Source organism: Triturus cristatus, chromosome 9 (genome assembly GCF_964204655.1).
Source record: "Triturus cristatus chromosome 9, aTriCri1.1, whole genome shotgun sequence".
In the NCBI taxonomy this organism is placed as follows: Eukaryota; Metazoa; Chordata; class Amphibia; order Caudata; family Salamandridae; genus Triturus; species Triturus cristatus.
The window spans coordinates 312902707-312929831 of NC_140592.1; the positions used below are offsets into that span (position 1 = coordinate 312902707).

A 27125-nucleotide genomic window follows, 5' to 3' on the forward strand; every position below is an offset into this window, starting at 1 on the left:
AGACTTTCTCAAAATCTATTGATCCTTTTTGAGCACTTGTGTCTCTTTGACCAGGGAAGACATATATTGAGTAGCCCCTTCTGCCACCAGTCATACATGCCCTGCGTCTCCAGCAGCAGGTTACTAACAGACTCAAAGCACACTGCTTCCAAAGCCTTGGCATTGAATGCATGGCAGCACCTGCACACATGAAAGTCTTTGAGGTAGCTGGTGGTTTCTGATAGAGCCAAGCCAACCCTATTGTTTGAAGGAGGTCTGAGTAAAGGGATCCACAGGAGAATACTCCGTCCCTGAAGGTCCAGTTGGAGCAGTCAAAAGTGGGATCAGAACAGACAGGTGAATCGGAACTAATAGTGCTGGGTTGCACAGAGACACTACTTCCTGGGGCAGGTTGTCGAAACTCTGGTTCTGACTAGATGTCTGAGAGAGCTACATAAGGCATGGTGGAAGCTGCATTTGAGGGGATGGAAGCTGCTCTGAAGGTTATGACAGGAATTATGGGAGACTTCCTTGCCTTTAGGTTGGAGACTCCACGAACAAGATTGACTCCGAGCTGAGGAGTGAGGTCAGCATGGTGGTGAAACCTGCCCTCAGATACAATAGGAGCTGGTAAAAGTTTGGAAAAGGTCTGATGCATTGGTTCAGACTGCCCTGTCCACCATGGAGTTCTCTACCTGCAATAGGGAATGTAGCCAGGGGAGATTCCAAAGAGTTTTGAGGACACCTACAACTGGTATCGGATGAGATTCCTGAGAGCTGTGCAGCGGTGTCTGGGCTACCTTTGCCAACGTCTACACCTCCAAGAACTAGTCCGGCAAAGAGGGTAACCCGGTCTCGTACCCTTTGGTGCAGCAGGCCTCTGATGTGGAATTAGTCTCCTATAAATCACCTGCAATTGGCAGGTGCAACTGACTTTACATGTCTGTGTTTATTTGCTTTAGCTTGTCCCTTTTGTGTTCACTGGAAGATGTTTGAACATTGGGTGGGACTGGCATCCTATGCTTCTCTCTGCGACAAGGACAAAGCTCACTGACTGGGTAGCGCTCTTCTTCCCAACATTCTGCCTGCCCAGCACTCAGTCATGGTGACAGAGGAGCAGCCAATCGAGTCCTGGCCCGTGCTATGCACTCATGGAGACAGACTTGTTCGACCCTAGTGGTGAACTGCAGACTTTAGAACCTCCATGCTTCCAAGTGGAGCTGGGCTCGACTCGATGGTGTAATGGAGTCTCCAGAGATGAGATAGGGTTTGGTACCTGAAGGGCCCTCAGCTCTGGAGCCTTCTCTTCCCTACCCTGATTCTTGACAACACTGGTTGAAATAAGTCACATTAATGCAGGGGGAAACAGTCTTGCAACCAGGTACTTTCACCTTCCACAGGATTATTCACAATATTGGCTTAAGACCAGAGACGGTAGCCTGTAAGTGGTATGGGCAGGGTCCTTAGTAGGGAAGCCTCATTCCCTGACTATCTGAAAGAATGCTATGCCACAACATCCTACTAACCTCTAGACTTCTGACAATGAAATGCAACCTTCTGGAAGGATCAACACACTCTTTGAGCCTGATTATAATGGACAGGGTTTTATTAGTGCCAATTTTTGAGATGTCTACCAGCCCAGCAGACATCTCTATCATTGGCAGGATCCGCCACCATGGCATCTCCTGGCATTGAACTGTAAGTTTGATGGACGGATCCATTAAAATGATGGAGCCGTAGGATTAACTTGCAATGTTTTTTTTAATTTCCAAAACAAAAACATAAAGTGGGATTTTGTTTTGGAAAATAAAATAAAAAATAATATCCACCTCGCCATCAGAGTTTTCTCCCATGACGAGGGGGCATTTTGCTGTTTTCAAATGCTTTTTACAGGTTTTACTGATGGTGATGAACAGTGAAAACTGGCCATGTGTTTGCCCACTCTGAATCGGGTGGGTGGACACATGGCCAAGCCTCCTACTGCCCTTACTCTTTCGGGCTGTCCGAGGTTTTTGTATAAGTTGTCTCCGTGTGCGACAAAATGAATGTCCCCTTTACTCTAAATAGAGCGGGCAGACCTTCAGTTTGGAGGAGAGGTTAGTCTGTCGCCATTGTGATGGAGTACCCTCCCAGCCAAACTCTAAATCAGGCCTGAAGTCTGGATGCAAGCCAGGGAGTTACAGAGGGGCTTCCTATCAATAGTACCACACTCAGCTCAGTTGTGCCCCTAATGACTGTTCCCCACACAAACTACATAACGGTTTAGTGGAGCTGCTGTAAATGATGGTAACACCATACAGCCAGCTTAAAGGTGTAGATCAGTGTGACATAGTGAGCTGCTGGAAGATGAGGATAGAGGGCAAAAACAGGAGACAAAAAAATCCAAAACAAATCAAGTCATTTAGTACAGCCCCGCATTAGGCATTCACTAGATAAGAGAGAAGGAGGTTCCGAGCCACAGAGTTTGGCAAAAACAAAGTGTGCACTTGCCTCTGGGTGCACCATGTCTGCTCATGAAGTTATGGGGATGCTTGTGCCGCACCTTTTCTGCAGGAGAGAATTTTGTGTTGCTGTTGCATTGCTGATGCTGTTGTGTGTTTGTTGTATGCTTCTACCATGTGGAGACTGTTCAGTGTGTAAGAAAAACCTGTCCTCATGCAGCACTGCTTTTATGGAGCCTGTTGTATGTATGAAAAAGCGCCATAATTTTCTGGTCATTGATTGAAACATGACATTGGGTCAAAGTAGATTTTATTATGAAAACGTTTGAGGCTTCCAGATCCTTCAGTGTTAGTGTTTATAGCATGCTTTATCTGTAGTAACATAAACTAGCTCCCTCACCCCAGATCTATAATCAGAACCTTTGCACCCCATGAGGGATTATAATGTGCAGTAACGATATTCTTTGTGGGGGCAGAATCCCCCTTGTCCTGTGAGCAGGAACGCAGAGAGGCTATGGACGACACCCAGGACGAGGGAGCCTTCATTCCGGAGTGCGATGGCGACGGAAGCTACAAAGCCGTGCAGTGCCACCAGGCAACGGGATACTGCTGGTGTACCCGCACGGACACAGGGAGGCCCATACCTGGAACCTCCACACGGTAAGTGGCTCTGTTAGGAGGGTAAATACACTGCCAAACACGCAAACAGATGCAATGCCAGGCGCTGGGAGAATACACTATCTAGGAGTAGATGCAGTCAAACACTGGCAGATGTTAGCTGAAGCTGTCACAGATGGGCACTGAGTCAAACAAACTAAGGAACTGAATTAGAGTTTGATGGAGAGAGTATCAGCCGCGGACCGTGCAGGTAAGAGCGATGGGGCAGTGGGTCCAGCTGGGGGAATTTCGACAGACGACAACGAGGGAAAATCAATTATTTATTTAATTTTCCCTTGTGGTTGTCTGTCGAACCCCCCCCCCCCCCCCCATCCCAGCCACACCGCTCTTACCTGCACGGGCGCGGCTGGAGAGAACTCTATTGCCATGGAGTACCCTTTCCACCAAACTGTTGGTCCGACACCCAGTTTTAAGGTGGGCAGACAATCAGGTTTCCACCAACAGGGTAAAATTTACTCCACTGACGTAAACCTTCTTCTGATGGCCAAGGGAGATGGGACAGTCGTAGGTAACAGAATTTCAAACAAGAACTGTTTGAAGTCAAAGGCGCACTGTCCACAATCCCAATAAGGTGCAAATTACTTTTGTACAAAGTTTCAAAAAAGTGAGTAAAGCAATAGTGAGCAATGCTCCGTGATTACTGATTTCTAGAGAACAATGACTCAAAACATTCGGTCAGATAATGTTAGAAGAGTTGATAAACATAACTCAGCTCAAAATAAACTTAGTAAGCAATACGAAACAAATAAGAGTAATCATCAAAACTGCTCCAAAGGAAAAAATATCTCAGTGCAACGACTGAGGTCTTCTTTATTTTCTTGTTCTGTGTATTTTCAATGAAAGAAATATTTTCAAATCAGCATCATGGTGTCCCAATGCATTTCGGTATAACAACCTTCATCAGGGGAATCCTGTAAAAATATATATACACAGTGTATAGAACATATAACAATCTTAATGAACAAATAATTAACAAATGTTATTTGGATCTTAAAGAGTGAAAATCCACAAAGATGATATTAGGCTCAGACTCCGGTTATCATTACCAGAAACCTTGTGTTAAGTACATTAATAAATCACAAAAGGAAACCTTTAAAAATCATGCAGAAAGCATTTATGAAATCCAATAGGATTCTGTAAGTACCCCGTGAAATGCACTGTGTGAACAGAGTGTGCTGAAAAAGGACCGGTTGTGAGATTCAACTCCGTGAATGCTGAAAGTATCTAAATCAAATCACCCAAACCTCTAAAGTGTCAAACCAATGTGTACGTGTGAGTCTCCTGAGCCATAGCGCAAGCGAACTTACCTCCATGACTGCCAAAACAACTACTGTGAAAATGCTGCAAGCGTGTATTACGAGATATCAATTCTGCACATGGGGAAAATAGCAAACAAAACACTTGGGTGTAACTAATCAATTCATGTTGTTAAAAAAAAATTTAGCCAAACAATACCGAACCGCTCAAGTATGTAACTTACTCACAATATGAAGGCATAAGGCATGCGCGTGGGTCACAATTTTCACGTGGAGTTGTATAATCCTCATTCTCATAGGTATCTCTGTAAACAATAACTGAAATTAATGAGAAACCCTAAATCACTGGTCACCTGAAACTCCACAAGCTAAAATAACGGGTCCACCCAACTCCAATTTTATTACCTGCGGTGCACCAGTCGTGTTCCGTCAATAATACCAAGTTGCTGCCGTTTCCTTGAATTGAACGTCTGCGTGTACGTGAGCGTAAACGAGCCCTCAATATAAAGAAAGGACTACCCAAGTCAAATACATATTCCCTGAAAATAAGCAAAGGACTACCTGGTTTAATTACGAAGTAGAGATAAGACTAATGCAGCTAATAGAGTTCAACGAACGACACTGAAAGCGTCAGGCAATTGAAATCCGTGTGAACCCAATATACTTATTAAAGTCCATGTGGAAAAATAGTAACTATGTCAATGCAGGTGTGACAAGGGCAGCACCTTTCTTAAAATACTTATACTTTTTGATTGATATTGATTATAATTGTTAAAATAATTTCAGAGTGCAGGTTATCACACGCTAGACAGTCGTAGGTAAGCCATCTGACAATTTGCCCTATTTAGAGTGGGCAGTCGGATGGCTTTATTTTACTGTACTTATCCACCTTGTATATCCTGTTGTGGAGGTATAGTATAAAAGAAAATTGACCCACACACCTTGGAAGAACACTCCCATGGTACCACTCTCATTACATTTTTTAGTTTTCAAACTCAAATTCCCACTGTGGGAGTTTGTTTTATAAAAATAGAAAAACTTTAAAAAGTTTGTCTGCTGGCTGCCATGTTTCACGGTACCATCTTAAGTCAAACTTTTACTCCATTGAAAGGAACCACCATGACAACAGTTCCTGCCAATGAGTAGAGATGTCCTAAATTTGATGGGCAGAGTAAAGACAGGGTGGCAGACATAAAATTGTCCGCCACTCTGTCTGTCTTTATTGCGTGCAAGTTCTATAGTCAGCTTCCTGTCTCTCATCATTACTTTCAAATGCAGTCATTCAGTCCCTCACACCCAGTATCGTAGAAGAGTGTGAAATGTAGGAAAGCAATCGTGTTCTCATTTTTGGAGCCATGCTCCTCCCCAAATTATGTGCAAGAATTGGTGAACACCAGGCATACTAAACTAGAAAGGAAAATCAACTGCTCCACTTTCTGGGAAAATGCAAGGTACCAATTTGATTTGTAAAAGAGGTAAAGATATATTTATTAAAAAATGACAAAACTGAAACCATTAAAGATCCATAGAAAAGTAGTTGTAAAAGTATGTAAAGCAAAGTAATGAACTTGCTAGTGTCTCTAATGTGAGGTATGACTTTATTCTATTTTCCAGTGCAAACCTCCCAACTTGCGCTTCACAGCGTATCCCCAAAGCCAGCGGTCCAATGGCATGGGCAAAAAGAAGGGGAGACAGAGGGCATCCCTGTCTAGTTCCTCGGTGGAGTGGTAATCTGGGGGAAGCCACACCATTCATGTGCACCTGCGCTTGTGGCCCGGCATTTAGAGTATGAGCACAGGTCCGGAATCTGGTTCCCAATCCCATTTTGACCAGTACCTCGTGAAGAAAGGCTCAATCCAAGGTATTAAAGGCCTTTTCAAAATAAAGAAGCAACAATGCTTTGGCACACTGTAGTTCCTAGAATCAGGCTAGAGCAAGATAAACCCTGTGACTACAGTGTCTAGTGCTTTGACGAAGGATGAAGCCACAGTGGTTCAGATGGATCACGCGGTCAAGCACTTGGGTCAGGAGCCTCGCTTGTAGTTTGTAATTTAGCGCAAAGTTTAACCTCATGTTAATGAGAGAGGTAGGCCGGTAACAAGCACATTGGTAGGGGGGTTCGCCAGGTTTCAGCAGGACCACGATAATGGCCGGGTTCCATTTGGGAGAGAAATGGCGGCGACTGGTCGCCTCTAGGAGCATATTCAGGACAGTGGGTGGAATGAGTGCACGCAGCTTGCAGTAATATTCCATGGGGAACACGTTCAGCTCTTGGATTCTGCCCGGGCTGAGTTCCGTTAGGGCATAATTTAACTCCCCTATTGTCAGGAGCTGTTCAAAGGGGTCTCTGTCTGTGGGGGTCAGAACAGGCAAGGGGATATCTGCAATGATGGGACTTTTTATCTCGTGCAAGGAGCGCTGACTAAAGGCATACAGAGATTCATAATAATTCGCAAATTCATAAGCCATAGATGGACCTGTTGTGGCCCATGTGCCATCTGGTCCAACAATATTGGGGACCACCCTCAGTGGTAGTTCCCTGTTAGCCAGCCAATGCAGAAGTCTGACCGACTTTTCCCCCCATTCACACACACTCTTCCTGCAGAGTCTTCCCAGCATCTACGGGCCTCGCCTAGACACAATTGTTGCAGCTCAGCCATCTCCACCGCCAACCGGCAGCTCAGAAGTTCTGACAGGGCATCGTCTCTGTAAGTCTCAACCTTCAATATCGAAAACTCCAACTGTGCTATCTGAGTTTGTGTCACGCGGGCCTGACCTCTAATGTGGGAACTGGCATTCCTTCTGATAGTTACCTTGCAACCCTCCCTGAGAGTCCCTGGTGAATCAAATGTCCAGTGGTTAATATCAAGGAACAACTCCAGGTCCATCTCCAAGGCTTGAACAAGCCGTGAGTTGGTCAGGAACCAGCTATTGAGGCACCACATTGGTCTCCCCCCTCCTTAGTGTTTCCCACCTGAAAGGTGACTGGTGCATGGTCTGGTATTCCCCTGACGAGGATGCGAGATCCTCACGTGCAGAGGAGATCAGTGGGCGGCAGCAAGAAAAGATCTATATGGGAGAGGGAACCGTGGGCCACCAAGATATGAGTGTATTATCGTGTTGTAGGATACCATATCCATCAAGCGTCACAGACTCCCAGTCTCGAGGCCCAGCCCACCAGACCTCTCCCCTCCCTGGGTTCCATTCTAGGGCTCCTGAGAGAATCTAAGGGTCCCAGGATATCATTAAAGTTACCCTCCACACCTCCCCCCCAGTGCTTCGGCGAAGGATGAAGCAACATTGATCCGGATGGAGCAGGCAGTCAAGCACATGGGTCAGGTACCTCGCTCCCCCCCTCCCCAAAATTATCTGAATGCTGGGAGGGATAGGACCATGTGCCTAAGTGTTAGCAGTTTAGAGGAGACAATCTGCAGGGGGGCATGTACACTCAGAAGATTGTACAGGGAGCCCTCTATTAAGGCCTTCACCTGCACGAACCTCCCAAGACGGTTGCGAGCCACACAGGACACCGCCATCGGTGTGAAGGAGAATCACCACTCCCCTGGAGCTGGGGCCAAAGCCCGCATTATACACCCTGCAGCACCCATACTTGTCTAGAAGGGAGCGGTTAGTCCCCATGAGGTGTGTTTGCTGTAGCATTACAACCGGGGGGCTGTCGCCTATGGAGGAATTGCAGGACTGGGCCCCTCTTAATATGGTCCAACAGTCTGTTCATGTTCCACGTTAAAGCCATGAAGGCCATCACGTTGGGTCATGTAAAGTCTTGAATCTGGGGCTAGGCAGTGCCTTGTGAGTGTCTTGGGGGGATCGTAAACTCTCAGCAATCTGAGCTATATGAGTATGGTTTGTATTGAGTCTCGAGAATGAACAAAGCTGCTGAATGCATTTGCCATGTGTAGCACCTAACGTAATAACTATAAGCCAAACAAGAAAACAAGTCAACCAAAATCTTCCCCCCAACTGCACCCCACCCTACACTTCCCCCCAATAGAAGCATCTGTCACCCAAAAATGATTCCCATTACAATTGTGAGCAGTGCTGGAGCTGACCACCAAATCGCCTTCCCAGTGCTCCCAGCCCTTTAAGCTAGAGAAGGATAAAATGGTGCTGGTGTGCTTAAATATTGGGTGATAAGTAAAGGCCACGGAGTCACCCTGCGTCATCCCAGACTGGGGGCCCCTCAATGGGACCATGTTCTGCCATGGGCAACTTTCCTGCATCTTCCTTGTCTGAGTCTGAGGTGGTGAGATTTTGCGGCGACCCCTACTGGAGCACTTCCTCCGTCTGGAGCGACTGCGCTTGACACCATGACCCCAGGAGCTCCATGGCCCGGGTCATCCAACTAGGATGGCATGGGCTCAGCCACAGGGGGCATTGCTCTGTTAGCCATTTCCAGGTCTCATTCGGGGCATCAAAGAAATGGGATTTGCCCTCGAAGATGAGCCACAAGCATGCTGGGAATAGGAGTATATGCTGTAGTGCCATGAATTTGAGTTTCTTTTTAACTTGGTCATAGGATTTATGTTGAGCCGGGACCTGTTTGGTATAGTCTGGGAATACTATCACCCAGTTGGACTGGTACATGAGTTCCCCATTGATCCGCACCTCCCGCAAGAGCAGGTCCTTGCCTTGGTAGTTCAGGATCTTGGCAGTTGTGTGGTGAGGTCCCCAGAGGAGGCCTTTCTGTGAGGGACCTATGGGCTTATTAAATGACAAAGCTTGTTGACGAGAGGGTTGGATCAATCCAGAAGGTAATCCGTTGTTCCAGAAACACTTCAGAAGTGGTCCCCTCTGCCCCCTCAGGGAATCCAACGAAGTGGAGATTGCTTCTGCGGCTTCTATTTTTGGCATCTTCTGCCCTGTTGGTAAAGACCTTGGAGGTCAACGTCAGGTGGGACACCTCGGTTTTCAACTCATGGACTGCGTCCCCCAGTTCTGAAACACGCCCCTCTGCTTCAGAGAACCTCGTGGTGGTGTTCCGAAGATCCTGCCGCAAAAGAACCACATCCACTCGTATCTCCCCTATCTTAGATTTGAGTGTGGCATGGTATTCCTGGCTCACCTAGAGGATTACCTGTGCAGCCTGGGGCTGGGCAGTCTGGGTTTCTCCTCCTCGGTCCCCTTTCTTGGATCTTGGATTGAGTTGGTGTCTCCAGGGGTCTGTTGCGGCCCATGGTATCTCCCTCATAGGTTCCTCTTGTCACCGTTAGGTCCCTCAGTGGCCCTTGTAGGTCAGCAGTCTGTAGGCCTTGTGGATTCCAGCCACCCTGCCCCACCCCACCTGGGTGTGGGTGGCATGAGCAGCCAAAAAACACAGGTATTGGTCCCCTTGCAGCGCAGGCTAAGGCAGACTGCCCCTGTCCATGCTGTTTGCTCCAAAACTCCGCCAACTCCTCCTGGGGGCCTCCCATTGGCACTCTAGGGCTCCCCACACACCATCGATGATGCAGGGCCCCAACCTCACACGCCCTTTATGGCTTCCAAAATAATTTATGGAGCTGTCTGGTGGAGCCCCTTGCCTCTCCTCTGGTCCAGTAGTTCATTGCTGCCATGTCGCAGCCAGTCCAGACCAAGGAGGAGCTGCCTCATGTGCCGCTGTTCCTCTCATGGCTATCAATGCTGGTGGGGCCTGTGTCGCTGTTCTATGGGTGGTGTCTGGTCACCGATGTCCCAGCTGGGACCCACCAGCCGAGAGCACCACTGGGTAATGGTCACAGCTGCCACGGTCAGATACAATCAAGGATAAAATACCCCGTGCAGAACGCCCCGGCCCCATGCCGACATTTCCCTCTTGGCAGCCGATGCCAGTGGGGCACGAGTCTTGGCCCTGGGGGTCAATTTTCGCCTTCTGATGTCACTGCTGTGCATGCCAGAAGGGAGCACCGCTGGGAGATTGGACAAGCCCTCCACAGACTCCCCAAGTTGTGCGGTTACAAACTAGGTTTGCCATGTCGATGAATGGCCTCCCACCACCCCACGCCCTTGTCCCGGGAGGTCACACTGAGCCGGCGTGGCTCTTCCAGCTCCTCCCAGTCTTAGGGCCCCCAGGGCAGTCCCGCAGGGAAGAACTTCCCACCACCAACGTTGTTCTTAAATGCGGGCCTGGAGCCGAGTCAAGCTCAAGAAAGAGCAACCGCCATCTTGGCCATCCTGGCTGCACCTCAGGTTTGAGACTTTAAAAGCAAGATCATAATAAACTCCTTTGTAAGTAATTCCCCTGCATCCCCGCTGGTAACTTACTCATCCCATTAACCAACTACATGAGCTTACATACCACCTACTAATGATCACATACCATTAAATGCATGAACTCACATACCACCTACTACCTTCTGTCTATCTAATCTACTGCAAACAGACTTAAGTAAATTAATGGAATGGTTTTCTTGACAGCACAAGATTAATCCCAATACCCAACAGTAACCAATAAATGCTAGACTAAGCTTGGGGTCCTGGAGTAGTGCACTGCATGATGTAAGCATGTCAACGCCTCATCATGGGAAGTATAAGTGCAATTACAATACAGTGCAATTTAAGGTAGGTTAAAATGCTCCAACAGGAGTCCTCTTTTTGAGCTTTAGCAATATGAGACCGATTGATATGGGATGCCATTCATGTCACAGTGACTGCTTCCGATATAGGACTCTTCTTGCATACCATAGCATACACTAAAATTAGTACGACTCACCCCAACGACAAAGCGCAAAATGATAGTTACATGGATCAAAACATTCACAAAACAGAATAGAATGAACACAAAATATTATGAATGACACATACACTGAACTGAATAAGACACACAAGTTGTGATGGTGAGTAGGGAATTGTTCTTTGAAATCGAGAAAGGGCCAAATTCAATATGATTAAATGACAACAGCATGGACTGAAATTATTATGACAAGCACTGAAATGTGTGTAACACACATTGAGATTCATATTATAGATGATGGGATGATTATGCGACTCATTGTCACATACGGCTATGCACTGACATGAATATTGCATCTGCGCGCTTCACTCGTGTTGAACTATTGTGTTGAACATAATTTGACATCCATGAAAAAGAACATGACACAAGTTGAAATAATTACGACATATTGCCTGTGTGACATTCAGTTACACATACACCACTATTCCTGACAGTGCCTGTTATTGCCTCATGGTTATTTTTTTTTATCACAGACTCATACATTATAGTAGATAAATACCTGGTCTAATATTTATATGTGGTAAATTGTAATATTTTCATGTTACATGCTTTCTGAAGTGGAACAGTACATAACATATTTATATTTAGCTCTCTGCGGGTTAAGGTCTAGCAAACAAAATTAATGAAAACAAGATTTTTAGACAATGATACTCAAATTAGATTTTGAAAGTTTAAAAGAGTGAGAATCCTGGCCATTTACTCCCCCCATCTGAAGTTGAATTCTGACACGGTAAATACCCCCTGCATGTGGTTCCCTTTGCAAAATATTAAATATTTTCACAGCTGAGTTTCAGATTTCCCATAATTTGACTCAGAGTTTGGAATCCCTGGATAAGCCCAGAGAACAGATAGTAAGCTCAACAGGTACATTCAGTTTTGGTCATGTCGGTCAGGGCCTGGTGTACAAAGCCCATTTGCGGTCGCAGACACCGTGATTCGCAAAATCACAGGGTATGGGACCACAAGGGCTTTATACAATGTGTGTAAGTATTTCCAACTTCTAAAAGGGCTTTTTCAAGTCCTTGCGAATTGCAATTAGGTGGGGGCGTAAAAGGCACGTTTTGCTCCTATTTACGAGTGAGAAAGGTATGTATTAATGGGGTAAATGTGAGTAAGAGAGAGAGAGAGTTTTCAACCGAAAATGGAAAGATTGTATTTCCCCATTAGGTTGTTTAAAGTGGCTTGAGTCGTCTCTTTACTAACTGCAGCAGCAAACCTAAAGTCAGCTGTCAGCAGTTGAGTGACTTTTTCTGTAACAATGAATCTTTTCCTGGAGGAAGTTTGGAACTCAAAGGAAGCAGCCAGTGCCCAGAGAGTGACCCCAATTCACAAAAGCACTTGCAAAAGGATGTACTCACACAATGGTTTCTGTAAATATCTTCTGTAGGAGGTGAATTGGCATTCCGTGTGGATGCTGAAAACGTTTGAATACCCATATAGCTACATGTTTATAGGTATTGACAAGCTCCTCTCTGAGTCCTTCGACCCCTGGAAATGGGTGGAGATTTACTCATGTGTTGGGGTAAAAGCAGTGCTTAATTTGTAAAAAAATAAACATAATAATAAATGGCAGGGCTCTCGTTAGGAGTCCACTGCAGCTTACACCACACATTGCTCCTGCCATGCTGCAATGATAGTAACAACACAACTATAAACCATCACACTCCTACAAGTGTAACAATTCAGACTATTTCAGGCCCCCAAAGTTATAAGAATGGCTTGGGCAGTAGGTAAAACTCATGTTTAAAATATATTGCCTTAATAATTAGCTGTTGTTACAGTCATCTATAAATTAGGCAGACAGCGCCACCTTGTGGCAGGCTGTCACAAGTCCCATTGCTGACAATAGAGTGCTGGTGCGAGCAATGGAAACCACCTGCTTAAATTAAGCACTGGGTAAATACATTTCTAGAATGGATGGGGTAGGGAACACCTTCAGCATTGTTTAGGAGTAAAGGTTTGCCCACATATAAAAATGTTATCCCTGTGTAACTTTTTTTTCAGGCTCAGAGATGTGTGTGTGTATATTTTCGATTAAGATAATAAAATCCTCATGACTTTTCCTAGCTTACTCCTAGAAACCGAGACCGTTTGCAGATGTAAGCCGGGAACGATTTTATGAATATCAAACAATAGTTAATCTGCATCTACAACTACAAAGTAGAAAACCTCCTGGCAAAGATTGACAACTTTCTGAAATGCTGCCCCACTGTGATTACGAGCCAAGCAGTCTGGGTTCTGTGGTCACCTAGGGCCATTTTATTTGAGTGAGTAATCATGCAAAAATAGGCGAATGTACATTTCACCATATTTCCTGTTGCTGAGATAGGATTCAGCCCATATTAGATAAAGATGTTTGCACAGTAACAAAATAGATCATACAGTAAACCGAGTGCAAAAGATAAATTATGTATCTGTTACTTACACATATATTTAATCTTATAATAAAAGCTTCGTTAAAGAAATTATTTAAAAAGGGAGCAAACTAATGAAAACGTAAATAGAAATGAAACAAATTTATTTTGTCTCAAAGTTAGTCCTAGTCTTAACATTTGTAAAGTAGAGAAAATGTGTTTTGTTTATAATGCAACGAAAGCTAAGCTAGTGTGCTTTACCTTTCCAAAGTCTTATGTAATATGATCAGGTTATATTAGAAGGAGAACGTGTTTGTTCCATTAACCTTTGCACAAGCACCAACATTGCCCAAAATAGATCTATCCCACTGTTACCCACCGGAGTTAAACAGTATTTAATAGTGCCTATGGGTTGTTTTGCAAAGTAGGGGGTCACTGACAAATAGGACCCATAGACCAGGCGCAACTTGACATTTTGCCTCCTTGTGCCTATGAAATGTCTATGAATGGTCACTTGTATGTTTGCGGGTTACAGAGGACCTGTTCTCCCACTAAGAGGTACCTGCTGTACAGCAATATCAGGAACTAGTTTTAAATGTACATTTTGCTAGTTTTAAATTTACATTTTGCTGTGGACCTTGCCTTTAGTTGTGGTGAGCCTTCCTGCAACCTGAACCAATGACTGGTATCCCAGAAGGCGTTCCTGAATATATGGGAACGTTTGTAGCAACAGAAAATAAGAACGTTTAGCAAAAGCTGGGACCTAGGGTATTTTTTATCTCTGGAGGACTGGGACAAGACTCACGTCAAGACTGTGGCTACTCCCCACTATAATTTAACAATCGTATTTTCTAATAGATGCACATGGGAGAAGACATCATTTTATACCAACCAGTAGCAGCCGGCAGGGCTCATGAGGGGGAGGGTCATTATTGCGGGAGGGAGTAAGCATAAAATGTTTTTAAAAAATAACTTACCGAGTCTCTTTTCCTTGTCTCCTGCCTCTGACTTCAGGAACAGGAAGCAGGCAGCCAGGCTCCCTCCCCTAAGCCAATCACAATGCTCAATGTAGCGTTGTGATTGGTCTGAGCGCCGTGACACGGTGCTCAGCCAGGGGCTGGAGGGGTTGGCATGTTCTCCATGCAGGCTGTAATGCAGCCTGCATGGAGAACGGGGAAAGTGCACTTGACTGGCGTGAGCTGCCCGAGAGGGCCAGCCAAACAGTCATTTGGCACTTAGGAGTGGGCAAACCCCTCCTCCCCTGCCTCTGCTGCTACGTGAGCAAAGCAGCCCCGCCCGCAAAGCAGCACAAACATAACATTGTAATAGCTGAAAGTTATTATCATTTTATGTTTTTCCTTCTCACACTGAGAGAAAGCAGTGGGGCGACGCTCTTCTGCTGTGGTAAATAAAATTCCTTTACCTGGACTTAATTTGATACAGAAACATAATAAAATAGCTCAGTAAAATGAGAGGCAGAATCCGTGATATTAGAGGTTCGGAATGGGCTTTATTCCAATGATCGATTATAATCGGTTGCTCCAAGTTCCATCACCACGGGGGTTCAGGAAGTGAAGTACATACTTTATTGACAAGAAGTAACTTTTATAGTACATACATTACAATGAAGCGAATGCAGTAGGCGTAACAATTGATAAGGAAATTGACGTTTTACCTGCGTAACCGAAAATGGGTGTAATAAGGAGTAAAAAGGAACATAATTGGTTATGATGTCACACATAGGTGGATCTATAAGATAATACTTGGCATAGATGCGCGCGCAGCAGCATGACGTGTAATTGACGTGTAACTAGGGGGTGAAGGGGACTTGACATTTAGCTCTACATGTGGAGACAAAAAGTCTGGGGGGTCAAGTCAACCTAATCCCAAATCATATCTAACATCCTATGTTTAAAGAACTATGTTATCCACAAAAGAAGGACTCTCGGACAAGATCTATTCTATACTGACTGTGCGTGCGTGTACAAGCGTCTAAGTGTCTACACTGAATGCGAGGGGGTAGGAATATTCCATGGTAACAGGGCTATGAATTACTTGCATGAGGACAGAGAGGCCGAGCCTTTGCTCAGTAGCTGGAAGAATGTTTACTTAAGCTGCTAGACAGGAATGCATCGGCTAAGGAGTGAAGCAGATAATTCGAAGGTGAAATACAGTTCTTGGCAGAGCATAGGCTGATGTCAGGCTTCGTGAGCCGCGCAGAGAATGAGACAAAGTTCAGGGTCATAGATGCAGGCTCAGACTGGAGCTTTCAGAGGCAGAAGGCAAGAAAAGCTTGATGACAGAATCAGGGCCTACTTGCCTGGACTGTAAAATGGCATAAGTGAACCATATAAAGGCGGTGACCTTTCGTACTTAGGAATGGAATATCCGGCCTATTCATGGCGGATCTGACAGAGGACATGTTGACGGTGGACGCACATGTATTTGCGTCTTCATAACTGGAACTGGAGGGAACATACATGTACTTGTAACATGCACATAGAACCGTTGGGGTCCAAGATAGGGGACATAACTGACCAGAAAAATCCATATTTCCACATTCCCTCCTTGTCCCCTACTTGCCCGTTAAGAGATATCAATCTTCATCAATCCATTGATCTGTTCATATAGCATCATTTGTTCTTCTTTCTTCTTCCGTGACGAATGAAATCTTGGTGGTGGAATACACGATGTGGCACACAGACCACAGATCGCTGGTCCACATTGTAGACATAGACAGCAACTGAATAGTATGAGGAGGCCAATACCTAGGAAGGATAAAACTCTCCATCCCCAGGCTGATATCACACTCCAAAACCAACTGGACCAAGTCCAAGTGCCTGGGTTCTGGTGTATCTGGTTTACAATCTTATGAAGGCGAGTTATGGCTTTATATACAGATGGCGAATTTTCTGGTATGAATACGCAGCAGCTTGATCCGATGACCCTACAAGCTCCGCCCCTATCAGCCAGGATGACGTCAAGGACAAGACGATTTTGAAGCACAACAATCCGCATAGCAGACTGCTCTTCTGTTAAATTGCCTAAGGCGGAAATAGTCTCATTCACTACTGCTTCAAGTGTTCTAGTTAATCTACGTATCAGCTTGCTATTAGTAACAGTACCTATATAGGGAAAGATGCCTTTATTAAAATCTACATACTTGTCCCATGCCGTCTCAGTGTAATCGACAATGGGGAGATCTCTCCGCTCTCTGTTGTGTACTAAATGAATATTTCTGTAATAATCAGGAGGAGCTAGGAAAACAGGTGGCAAAAGGAATGCAATGTAGCAGGTACCATCCCAATCTAGAGGTAGACGCATATATGCAGTCTGACCACATATAAAGTAGGAGTGGCGATAAGCTCTAAATGAAGATTTGCCTTGATCACTGAATTCTACTGTAGTAGTGCATTTACTATGGCCCATATGTATGGAACCAACCTTTCTTACACACAATTCACCCTTCGCTGGGAATACTGACATGGTGGGTAAGACTAGTTCAACTTCGGATACGACATTTAGAATCATGAGATTAGGTGTAAAATTACCTAATCCATATACTTCATTTTCTAGATCAGTTCCTGTTCTTTTGGGGCGACCCTCCTTGTCAGGGTAGCAGACCTTGAGCAAAACTAGGTTCAGGTTTCCCCATACCCAATGATCTTGGTAAACTGCTGTGTCTGAGTCTATGGAATTGATTAAACTAAACCATGCTCCACAGGAGCCATTATGTGTAAATGGATGTGGAAAGAAAGGCAGGACTCCTTCATAATTCTGATAGGGAGGGAGTCGGCCACACACCCAACAATTGGTGGCATTACTAGTCTGATGGGAATGATGTAACATACTAATGAAAGTGTTATTGCGCAGCGCAAGTCTATAAGACAATTCATGCGGAGGTAAGTCACTAAAAGAATGTTCAGCAGTAACATTATAAACATGTCTAGAAATAGGGTAATATATGTGCAACAATATACTTGCAGTAATTATTAAAAGACTCAAGAAAAACAAAATTAATAATGTCACTATGCAGTGGCTACGCAGTGATTTACAATACGCCTGTCGTTTCAACATTTTCCGGGTATTTTCTCTACTCAGGTCCAAGGGATACATGTCAGAGACAATTCAACCGCTTCACCTTGGAGAGGACTTAAACAATCAAATTGCTCGACTTGTTGGGCCTAAGCTTTAGTTTGTAGTTTTCAGAGTTATTCTGTTCAACAAAAGGGAGTTTTGAATCAGTCTGTGAGGGAGTGCAGGGCACAATGTCTATATCCGAGGATAGTCCATGAAATTTCTTGATATGACTTGAATGAATCCAGCCCTTGCGGCCCTCGATCTTCACGGCTGTCCTTGTAGTGAGCAGAACCAACTTGGGTGTCTTCCACCTGGGCTCCAGCTGAGTCTTTCGGTCGAAATTTCTCACAAATACGAAATCACCCGGAACTACGTCATGGGGTTTCACCTCAGTGTTGTCGGGAAAAGCTGCAGCTACCTGTGAACGACAAGATTGTAGTGCAGACATCAAGGAAGCCAAGTAATCTGTCAGCATATTACAGTCAATATCAGTTATTTTGCGTGGTATAGGCGTCCCCCACATATTTGGTGGTCTGCCGAAGATCACCTCATACGGGGATAGCCCTGTTCGAGAGTGTGCTACCATTCTCATGTAAAAGAGTGCAACGGGTAACGCTACTACCCAGTCGACACCTTTCTCTCTGCATATTTTGGACATTCTGATTTTCAGTATCTGGTTATGTCTTTCTACGAGACCTGCTGCCTCGGGGTGTCGGACACAGTGGAATTTCCACTGATAACCTAACAGAAGTGAAACGTGTTTCATTAATTCGGATGAGAACGGCTGGCCGTTATCTGAGTGAACAACACGTGGTAAACCGTATCGTGGGAAGAATTCTCGAACCAACTGTTTGGCAGTAGTCGGGGCAGTGTAATCTGAAACCGGGTATGCCTCTGTCCAACGGGACAGAGCGCAGACAACTACAAGAACCTATTTGAATCCTCGACATCGTTCCATCTGGATATAGTCCATCTGGAGTACTTCAAAAGGATGATTAGGAGGATGAAATCCACCCTGTTCTACGGGAACGCTTTTTCCTGGGTTAAACTGACAACAGATCATACAGGTACGGACCTTTTGTTTGGCTGCTGCTCGTAAATGTTTATTGAACCAAATGTGTTGAATGCTGTCTAGCATAGCTTTTTCTCCTAGATGTGCTGGACTATGTATAGTGTTAATTATAACTTGGACCATTGAATCAGGAAGGAACCATACAGACTTTTCCTTCATCATCCATCCTTGGTCCGTTTGGATCCCTCCTAATTCAGTCCATTTCTTTATTTCGTCTGGTGTAGCATGTGACTGTATGTCAATTACGTCAAGAGTAGGATCTTTAACTGTCATACAATGTGTCGGTGTCGGGACTATTGTCTTTGTCATGTCGGGGGTTTGAGTTTGAGCAGTCTGTTTAGCTGTTCTGTCGGCTAGATCATTGCCTTGGGAAATGATATCAGTAACCTTCGTATGAGCCTTACATTTCATAATTGATATTGCAGTGGGTAGATGTATTGCATCTAATAAGGCATGAATGAGGGGTCCGTGCTGAATGTGGGCACCGTGGGAAGTTAAATAACCTCTCTCTCGCCACAGCACGCCGAAGTCATGTACAACTCCGAATGCATAACGTGAGTCAGTGTATATGTTGACTTTTTTATTTGTGGCTTGAATACAGGCTTGTGTCAGAGCGATGAGTTCTGCGGCTTGAGCTGACAAGGTATTTATACGATTAGTTTCAATGACTTCAGTATCTGTTGTGACTGCGTAAGCGGCCACTAACTCTCCTGTACTTGTTCTCATACATGAACCATCTACATACAATGTCAGGTCTGGATCTGACAATGGGACATCGGTTAAGTCTTGTCTGGGTTTTGTCGTTATCGTAATAACTTCAATACAGTCATGGGCTAGTGGATCTGTTCCGGTTACTGGCAAATGTGTGGCAGGATTCAATGTGTTACAGCGTCTGATTTCTATATGTGGCTGAAACAATGTAAGTTCGTATCCTGTAAGTCGCGCTATAGTCAAGTGTTGTGTTTGCGTTCTATTTACAAGAACCTCTACTGCATGTGGTACTTGAACTGTCAATGGATGTCCTAACACTATCGCATCGCTTTGTCTGATTGCTAAAGCTGTCGCTGCTACTGATTTCAGGCATGCAGGCAAAGCCTGAGCTACGGGATCTAATGTACTAGAAAAATAAGCACATGGTTTGTGTGCTCCTGCTTGTTCCTGTGTGAGTACTGACAAGGCAGTACCTTCGCGTTCTGTAACAAAGAGTGTAAACTGTTTTCTGTAACATGGCGTTGCTAAAACAGGTGCTTGACATAAAGCTTTCTTTAGGCTTTCAAAAGCTTGTGTATGTTCCTGAGTCCAAGGGAGAACAGTCGATGTGGCTGCCTCCTGTGTTGTTAACTGAATGAGTGGTTTTGCTAGAAATGCATACTGAGGGATCCACTGCCTACAATATGAAGTGAGGCCTATGAAAGCCCGTACTTCCTTTTGTGTCTTGGGTATTGGCATGTTAGCTATTAACTGAATGCGGTCGGGTGTAAGCTGCCTTCCCTCCTTGGACAGCGAGTGTCCAAGATAAATAACTCGCTGGACACAGAATTGCAGCTTAGAAGGGGACACCTTGTGCCCCTTTTCGGCTAGAAATTGTAAAACTGTCAGTGATGCTTTCTCACATTCGGGTTCGCTTCTCGCGGTGATCAGCAGATCATCGACATATTGAAGCAAGGCAGTGTTAACTGGCATGTGGATACTGTCAAGTTCTCGTTTCAGTGCTTAGCTATAGATGCTGGGGCTTTCTGTAAATCCTTGAGGTGCGCGTGAGAATTTAAAGCTGCGCCCATTTAAACTAAATCCGAACAAATATTGGCTTTCCGGATCTATTGGGACGTTGAAAAAGGCATTCTTGAGATCAATTACAGTAAAGAATGTTGCTTCGGAATCAATAGCTGTCAGTAATGACGAGATATCTGGGACCACAGGAAATTGTGGCACAATGCATTTGTTTAACTCGCGCAGATCGATAACCAATCGATATACTGGCGGGGCCGTAGGATCTGTTCGTTTAAGAATCGGAATTATCGGTGAATTACATACATTGGAGTCTGTTTCCACAACTACTCCTTGGACAATTAGTTCGTCAATGATTTGTAGTAAAGCCACTACAGCATCTGGTGGTAACTTGTATTGTCGCATTCGTGGTAGCACCACTCCTGCCTTTAATGTGACTCGATATGGTGTAATATTCATGCAACCAACATCAGTAGGGCCTTGTGCCCATAGATGTGTAGGTAAAGTCTGCAGTCGGGGATCCATGTCTCTAGACACATAGTGACCTTTAAAATCACGTAAAAACAACCTTACTCTTTCCGGAGAACAACATATTATGGCTCCTAGGGCTTTCAGAGTTTTTATTCCTAACAAGTTTTCTGGACATGATTTAGTAAGCAATAAATCTGTAGTTCGGGTCAGAGGTCCTATCGTAAGTGGAAGAGGCTGTGATACTTCATTAACAATAGGTTTTCCTGAAAAACCAAGGGAAATATTCTGAGAGCCTGAGAGGGGTGCCCCTGGGACTTCACTACGTTTTATAGTTGTTCGACTTGCCCCTGTATCGAGTAAAAATTTTCTATCTTGACCTAATAATTCACTATGTACATAAGGTCCTTCTTGATCTACAGGAATCTCGATAAGGGGTAAGTCAACTTCCCTCTCTAGGCTAGTTCATGCGTAACGCTGATACTCAGGATATTCATACTGTGCGGTCTGATACATTTGTCGTGTTGTGGTTTGTGTGGCAGCAGCAGGCAACGGTGGTGCCGCTGGCACAAACTGTATTGGCTGTTGTGCGGCTGGCATGGCCTGTGCATGCTGCAGAGCTCCTTGTTCATTCTGATCTTGTCTGAGTGGCCGTGATCTTTCTTGTGTTTTACCTATGGCGATATTATGTTTTAAAACTGGACAATCGTGTACGTAATGACCTGGCTTTTTACAATAATTGCATGTCCCTTTTACAGGTCCTGCTGAATCGGAATGTGTCATACCCTTTTTATGTCCTTCAGCTGGAACTGTCTGGGAAACTAGCATTTTCATTTTCGTGTCTTTCATGCGTCTGTGTTCATGTTCTTGTTCCTCTCTAATTCTATTGTGATGATACTGTAACATTTGTAACATTTGTGATGGAGTGTTACCTTGCCAGGTACTCTCGAATTTTAATACTCTATTCTTTACTGGGGGCAGGGCATTTTCTACTAATTTTGTTACAAACAGATGCGGGTATGACTCGCTACTTGCTTTTATGCCACTATTTATACCAAAACATTTTTCGAATCGGGCATAGTAATCACTAGTGTCTTCATCTTGCTTCTGTTTACAGGCTGAAATTGTACCCCAATCTTCCTTTTTCGTAGTTAATAAACGTGGCAGTACCTGTACTAATAAACCTGGTAATGCTTTAGTTTTATCCCCAAGCCCTGCTCCTGCAGTTCGGGCCTTTTCTTCCGCTTCTAACACTGACCATTCTATCTTTTGGTCTCCTACCTCCCACTCCTTTTCCTTGAGTTTCTCATAAATGCCAGCAGGCATCAATACCTTTAATATTGTCATAATGTCGGGATAGGTATACTCTCCCATGAGTAACATGTCTTTAATTTCTCGGTGAAAACCCGCTGGATCTTTGTCATGACTGGGTACCACTTTCTTCATTTGTAACAATTCTATTTTTGATATGGGCGTATATACAAATACGCGCCTAAACTCGTTGTCCTCGCCTTTTATTGGGTGCACTTCTCGCAAGGGATTCTGTCTATCCATGTGATACGCGGTTCTTTCCTTGACGGGCAATGAGACATGCTCTGAGCATACAAAAAGAATATACTGCTTTCTTGATTCTAGTATTTCTTTAATTAATGTGGTACCTGCACCTCTCCATTTATTCATAAGCAATTCAGTCAATATGTCAGGTAAGGGACCAGGGTCCGAATGCTGACTCCGATATAGTATAATGAGTTGTTGAATCATATAAATCCCAGCTAACCTCTGTTCATCTGGGGTGAGATTCAAAAATGTGCGTACTACTGTATCATCACTATATTTTCCGGGACTGTCCACCCAATGGACAGCCGCCCTTGCTAAATCTTGTTCATCCATAGAATCGAGAAAATGATAACCCCTTCGTTCTCGGAGTAGTTTGTCGGCGGTTTGGAACGAATGCTCGTTAGACCTTATATTAATTATAGGTATTTGGAAATTCCTGTTATTATCTGGACATATCGGACGTATTGAGTCAGTATGACATCTAGTCTGATTTCTATTACAAGATCTTCCTCTACCTACATAGGCTATGGTGTCCGACTGTCCCGCGGGCAGTCCTGACCCCTCTTCCTCGCTTTGTTCGAACTCGTCTGCCTCTAATCTCTCTTCGTGTAGGCGTTCTATTTCTTTACGGATCTTTCGGCACATGGCTATTATACAATTTTGCTTATCATGTCTCCCTTCTGATATATTCTGGCTCCATCTTGTAAGAATTTGCATTGCTTCCGGGTCTACCCCCGGTCGGTCTTGATTTCTGATCACACAGTTTATGAGGAAACGTAACAGTTCCCCCTGTATCTCTACTTTCTGGTATTCCATAGCTCTGTTAATACATTCTGGATCTCGCCCTGTTTGGACAAAATGATATATTTTATCTAGATGCGCAGTCATTCCTGGTAACTTCCCTAAATACACTGCGGCTCGTCTGATACGCAATGATGCCAGGGTCATTTCGTCCTCTCTACCGGGCACCGGGTCATATCTGCAATCTATAAGAAGTTCCTTAAGCGTACGGGCACTTATGAGTTTGGGTGTACGTGAATGTACTGACTCTTGAAAAGTAAGTTTATTTATTCTGGGTGGCGTAGAAAAAATATTGGTAGCACCTCCCGTGGCCCCATCTGGGGCGTCGGGTGTGAAAGGATTCGTCGAACGTGACACAGCAACTATAGGTGTGGACACAGCTATAGAAGTAGCTGTAGGAACAGATGCAGAAACAGATGTGCTTGCCGGAACTTGTGACTCGATTTGTTGCTGTAGGGATACGGGTGCTGGATCTTGGCGTGGGACCTCCCTGGTATGCGGTCTATGTGGGGCGGAATTAGCATACTCGGGAGCTACGTCATCTAAATATGAGGAAAGAAAAACATCTTCTGCGGTTCTAGGATGCCCCTTAGGGTGTACCTTAATTGGGAATAATGGAGGTGGCAAGTCTTTCGGTATCTCTGGAGTAGCCTTAGGTAATCCTTCGGCTAGAAGGGGATACATACCATTCATAAGGGCATTTCTTTGTCTATCTACTTGTTCTGTTTTCACTCGGATACCTTCCTCAATTAATAGATTTTCTCGAACTTTGTTTGAACTCTCTTTACTCTTCTCTTCCTGTCTACGTGCTTTTTCTGTACGTCTATGAGATTCTTTACGCCATAACTCAACGGCGTCTTTCTGTGACTGTCTGACTTTCCTTTTCCATAACTCTTCCTCGACTTTCATGATGCACTCTGCATCCCAGGTCCCCGCTGCGGGCCACCTCTGACTTTCTGGCAATCCTTTGGTGTAGTCTACCCATAAATCAAGAAATAATATAGCGTCTAAGCCATGTTTGTGATACATGAAGTGCCCTGGAGTATCCCTAGGAGGAATAGGGACGGCTTCTTCGAGTACCCCTTTTCTAGTAGTGATCTGTCTTAATTTCGAAAAGAGCGGCATATTGACAACTGATCCGATACTTAATCTTGAACACACTTAATACAAAAGCACACTAATGAACAACCATTCATGCCACAATATGCAGGACGTTAAACACATTAAACATTAAACATTTAAACATTTTTAACCTTTAAAATAAACAACAATGATGATCGTCTGCATAACTAATCACCAAGCATAATTCTTGACAATAACTAGATACTTCGGAATACTTGATATACTGCTAAACAGTACAGATACACTGCTAAAACAGTGCAGACCGGATTTGTGTACCCAAACCCGTCTTGACCGGCACAACCTATGTGCACGTCAGAAATGCCTCCCCAGTAATGGTACTCACCGGGTAGCTTCGGAAACGGAAGGCCTCGGTAACTTGAACTTGAACCGGACTGGACTCGACTCGACTCGTCGGAAACTGGGCTTGACTTCGAACTGGTGGGTCTCTGTATACCTCGGATCTTGCTCTCTCAGCTAGGCTCTGGTCGGGATACTTCGCACTTCTCACCGCCTCGTCTGGGTGTTGATCGCAGTCTCAGTCGCCCCCGCTTGACCGGAGGGAGATACAGGAAATCCTGCTGGTACGCGTAATTGTCCGTCCAGCTGTGGCAGGAGACCAGGCCTGCAACTCACCGCCGGCGCGTGAGATGAGAAAGTGTCCCTATTCGGGCGCCATCATGTGGTAAATAAAATTCCTTTACCTGGACTTAATTTGATACAGAAACATAATAAAATAGCTCAGTAAAATGAGAGGCAGAATCCGTGATATTAGAGGTTCGGAATGGGCTTTATTCCAATGATCGATTATAATCGGTTGCTCCAAGTTCCATCACCACGGGGGTTCAGGAAGTGAAGTACATACTTTATTGACAAGAAGTAACTTTTATAGTACATACATTACAATGAAGCGAATGCAGTAGGCGTAACAATTGATAAGGAAATTGACGTTTTACCTGCGTAACCGAAAATGGGTGTAATAAGGAGTAAAAAGGAACATAATTGGTTATGATGTCACACATAGGTGGATCTATAAGATAATACTTGGCATAGATGCGCGCGCAGCAGCATGACGTGTAATTGACGTGTAACTAGGGGGTGAAGGGGACTTGACATTTAGCTCTACATGTGGAGACAAAAAGTCTGGGGGGTCAAGTCAACCTAATCCCAAATCATATCTAACATCCTATGTTTAAAGAACTATGTTATCCACAAAAGAAGGACTCTCGGACAAGATCTATTCTATACTGACTGTGCGTGCGTGTACAAGCGTCTAAGTGTCTACACTGAATGCGAGGGGGTAGGAATATTCCATGGTAACAGGGCTATGAATTACTTGCATGAGGACAGAGAGGCCGAGCCTTTGCTCAGTAGCTGGAAGAATGTTTACTTAAGCTGCTAGACAGGAATGCATCGGCTAAGGAGTGAAGCAGATAATTCGAAGGTGAAATACAGTTCTTGGCAGAGAATAGGCTGATGTCAGGCTTCGTGAGCCGCGCAGAGAATGAGACAAAGTTCAGGGTCATAGATGTAGGCTCAGACTGGAGCTTTCAGAGGCAGAAGGCAAGAAAAGCTTGATGACAGAATCAGGGCCTACTTGCCTGGACTGTAAAATGGCATAAGTGAACCATATAAAGGCGGTGACCTTTCGTACTTAGGAATGGAATATCCGGCCTATTCATGGCGGATCTGACAGAGGACATGTTGACGGTGGACGCACATGTATTTGCGTCTTCATAACTGGAACTGGAGGGAACATACATGTACTTGTAACATGCACATAGAACCGTTGGGGTCCAAGATAGGGGACATAACTGACCAGAAAAATCCATATTTCCACACTGCCATAGCGGAGGAGCCACCACTGACACCAAATATCATCAATATATAGATCCAGATAAGATGTTGATAAAGAATTAGCAATTAGTTTAACACTTTTTAAATGTAGACCCAGAACAATACAAGGCTTCTTGGGTGATCTATACTCAGTGCAATATAGCTTGTGTTCATGCTTAGTTACTGTTAGAACATTTGTTTCCAATACTGTGCTTTAATTATTCAGGAGTACTTTATATGTGCATTGGAGCATTGCAATGACTGTGATCAATTTACATTTACCCGCATCCAATTGCAGTTTAATCCCCTGAAATGGGATGCAGTTTTCTTTTTACAGTAGCATTATATCTGTTATCATGCTCATGTTATTTGTGCATCAGCACTATAGTTTGATAGTTATTATGTATTTCGTTCCAAGAGTGATTTTGATTCAGTGTAACTGAGTGGAAAACGGATTGTTTCAATAGTACTCCTGTTACTAGTTAGAACACTAGTTTCAAAAACTCTGAGTCCAACAGACAACGTTTTTGAAGAGTCACACCTTTTTTGATGCAGGACACAACTATTCACAGAAAACACTTAGTGAATTAGTGTAATAAGAATTTTACATGGCAGCAAGCAGTTACAAAATCAATTGGGTTTTCATAATTTTACAGAGCTGTCTGTTTTCGGAAATTGAATAAAAGTATTATTCACAACCACCTATACAGAAAGGAGCGCTTATTCATAATGTTCACAAGCTAAATGCTTCAATGTTCGTTTCCTTCAAGAAAAGTCCAAAGGCAGTCTTTAATGAACAACCAATTTGTGTTTTATTTCAACAACCTTCCAATTATTGCATCTAGAAACCATTACAATGGACAATCCAGCCAACGCATCTCATCCACATTGGACATCATCAGGGCTGAGATTCGGTGTGTTCACGTCCAACGTAGCATCCTTTCTGGCCGGTGCGATAATTCCTGCCATCAGGAACACTGCACTCTACTGCAATCTACTCTGCACTCTCTACTCAATGTCACTGCA

The 27125-nt window shown here is 44.3% G+C and overlaps 1 protein-coding gene across 3 annotated transcripts in view; it reads left to right on the forward strand.

The window, feature by feature from the left end:
• LOC146797818 (SPARC-related modular calcium-binding protein 1-like) overlaps window positions 1-27125 on the forward strand; it is a 485550-nt gene that overhangs the window by 409504 nt on the left and 48921 nt on the right. For all 3 annotated transcript variants that reach the window (XM_085627669.1, XM_085627670.1, XM_085627673.1), the window contains one exon: window positions 2897-3080. In XM_085627669.1, the coding sequence (XP_085483795.1) occupies window positions 2897-3080 (184 nt within the window). The remainder of the gene's footprint in view (window positions 1-2896; window positions 3081-27125) is intronic.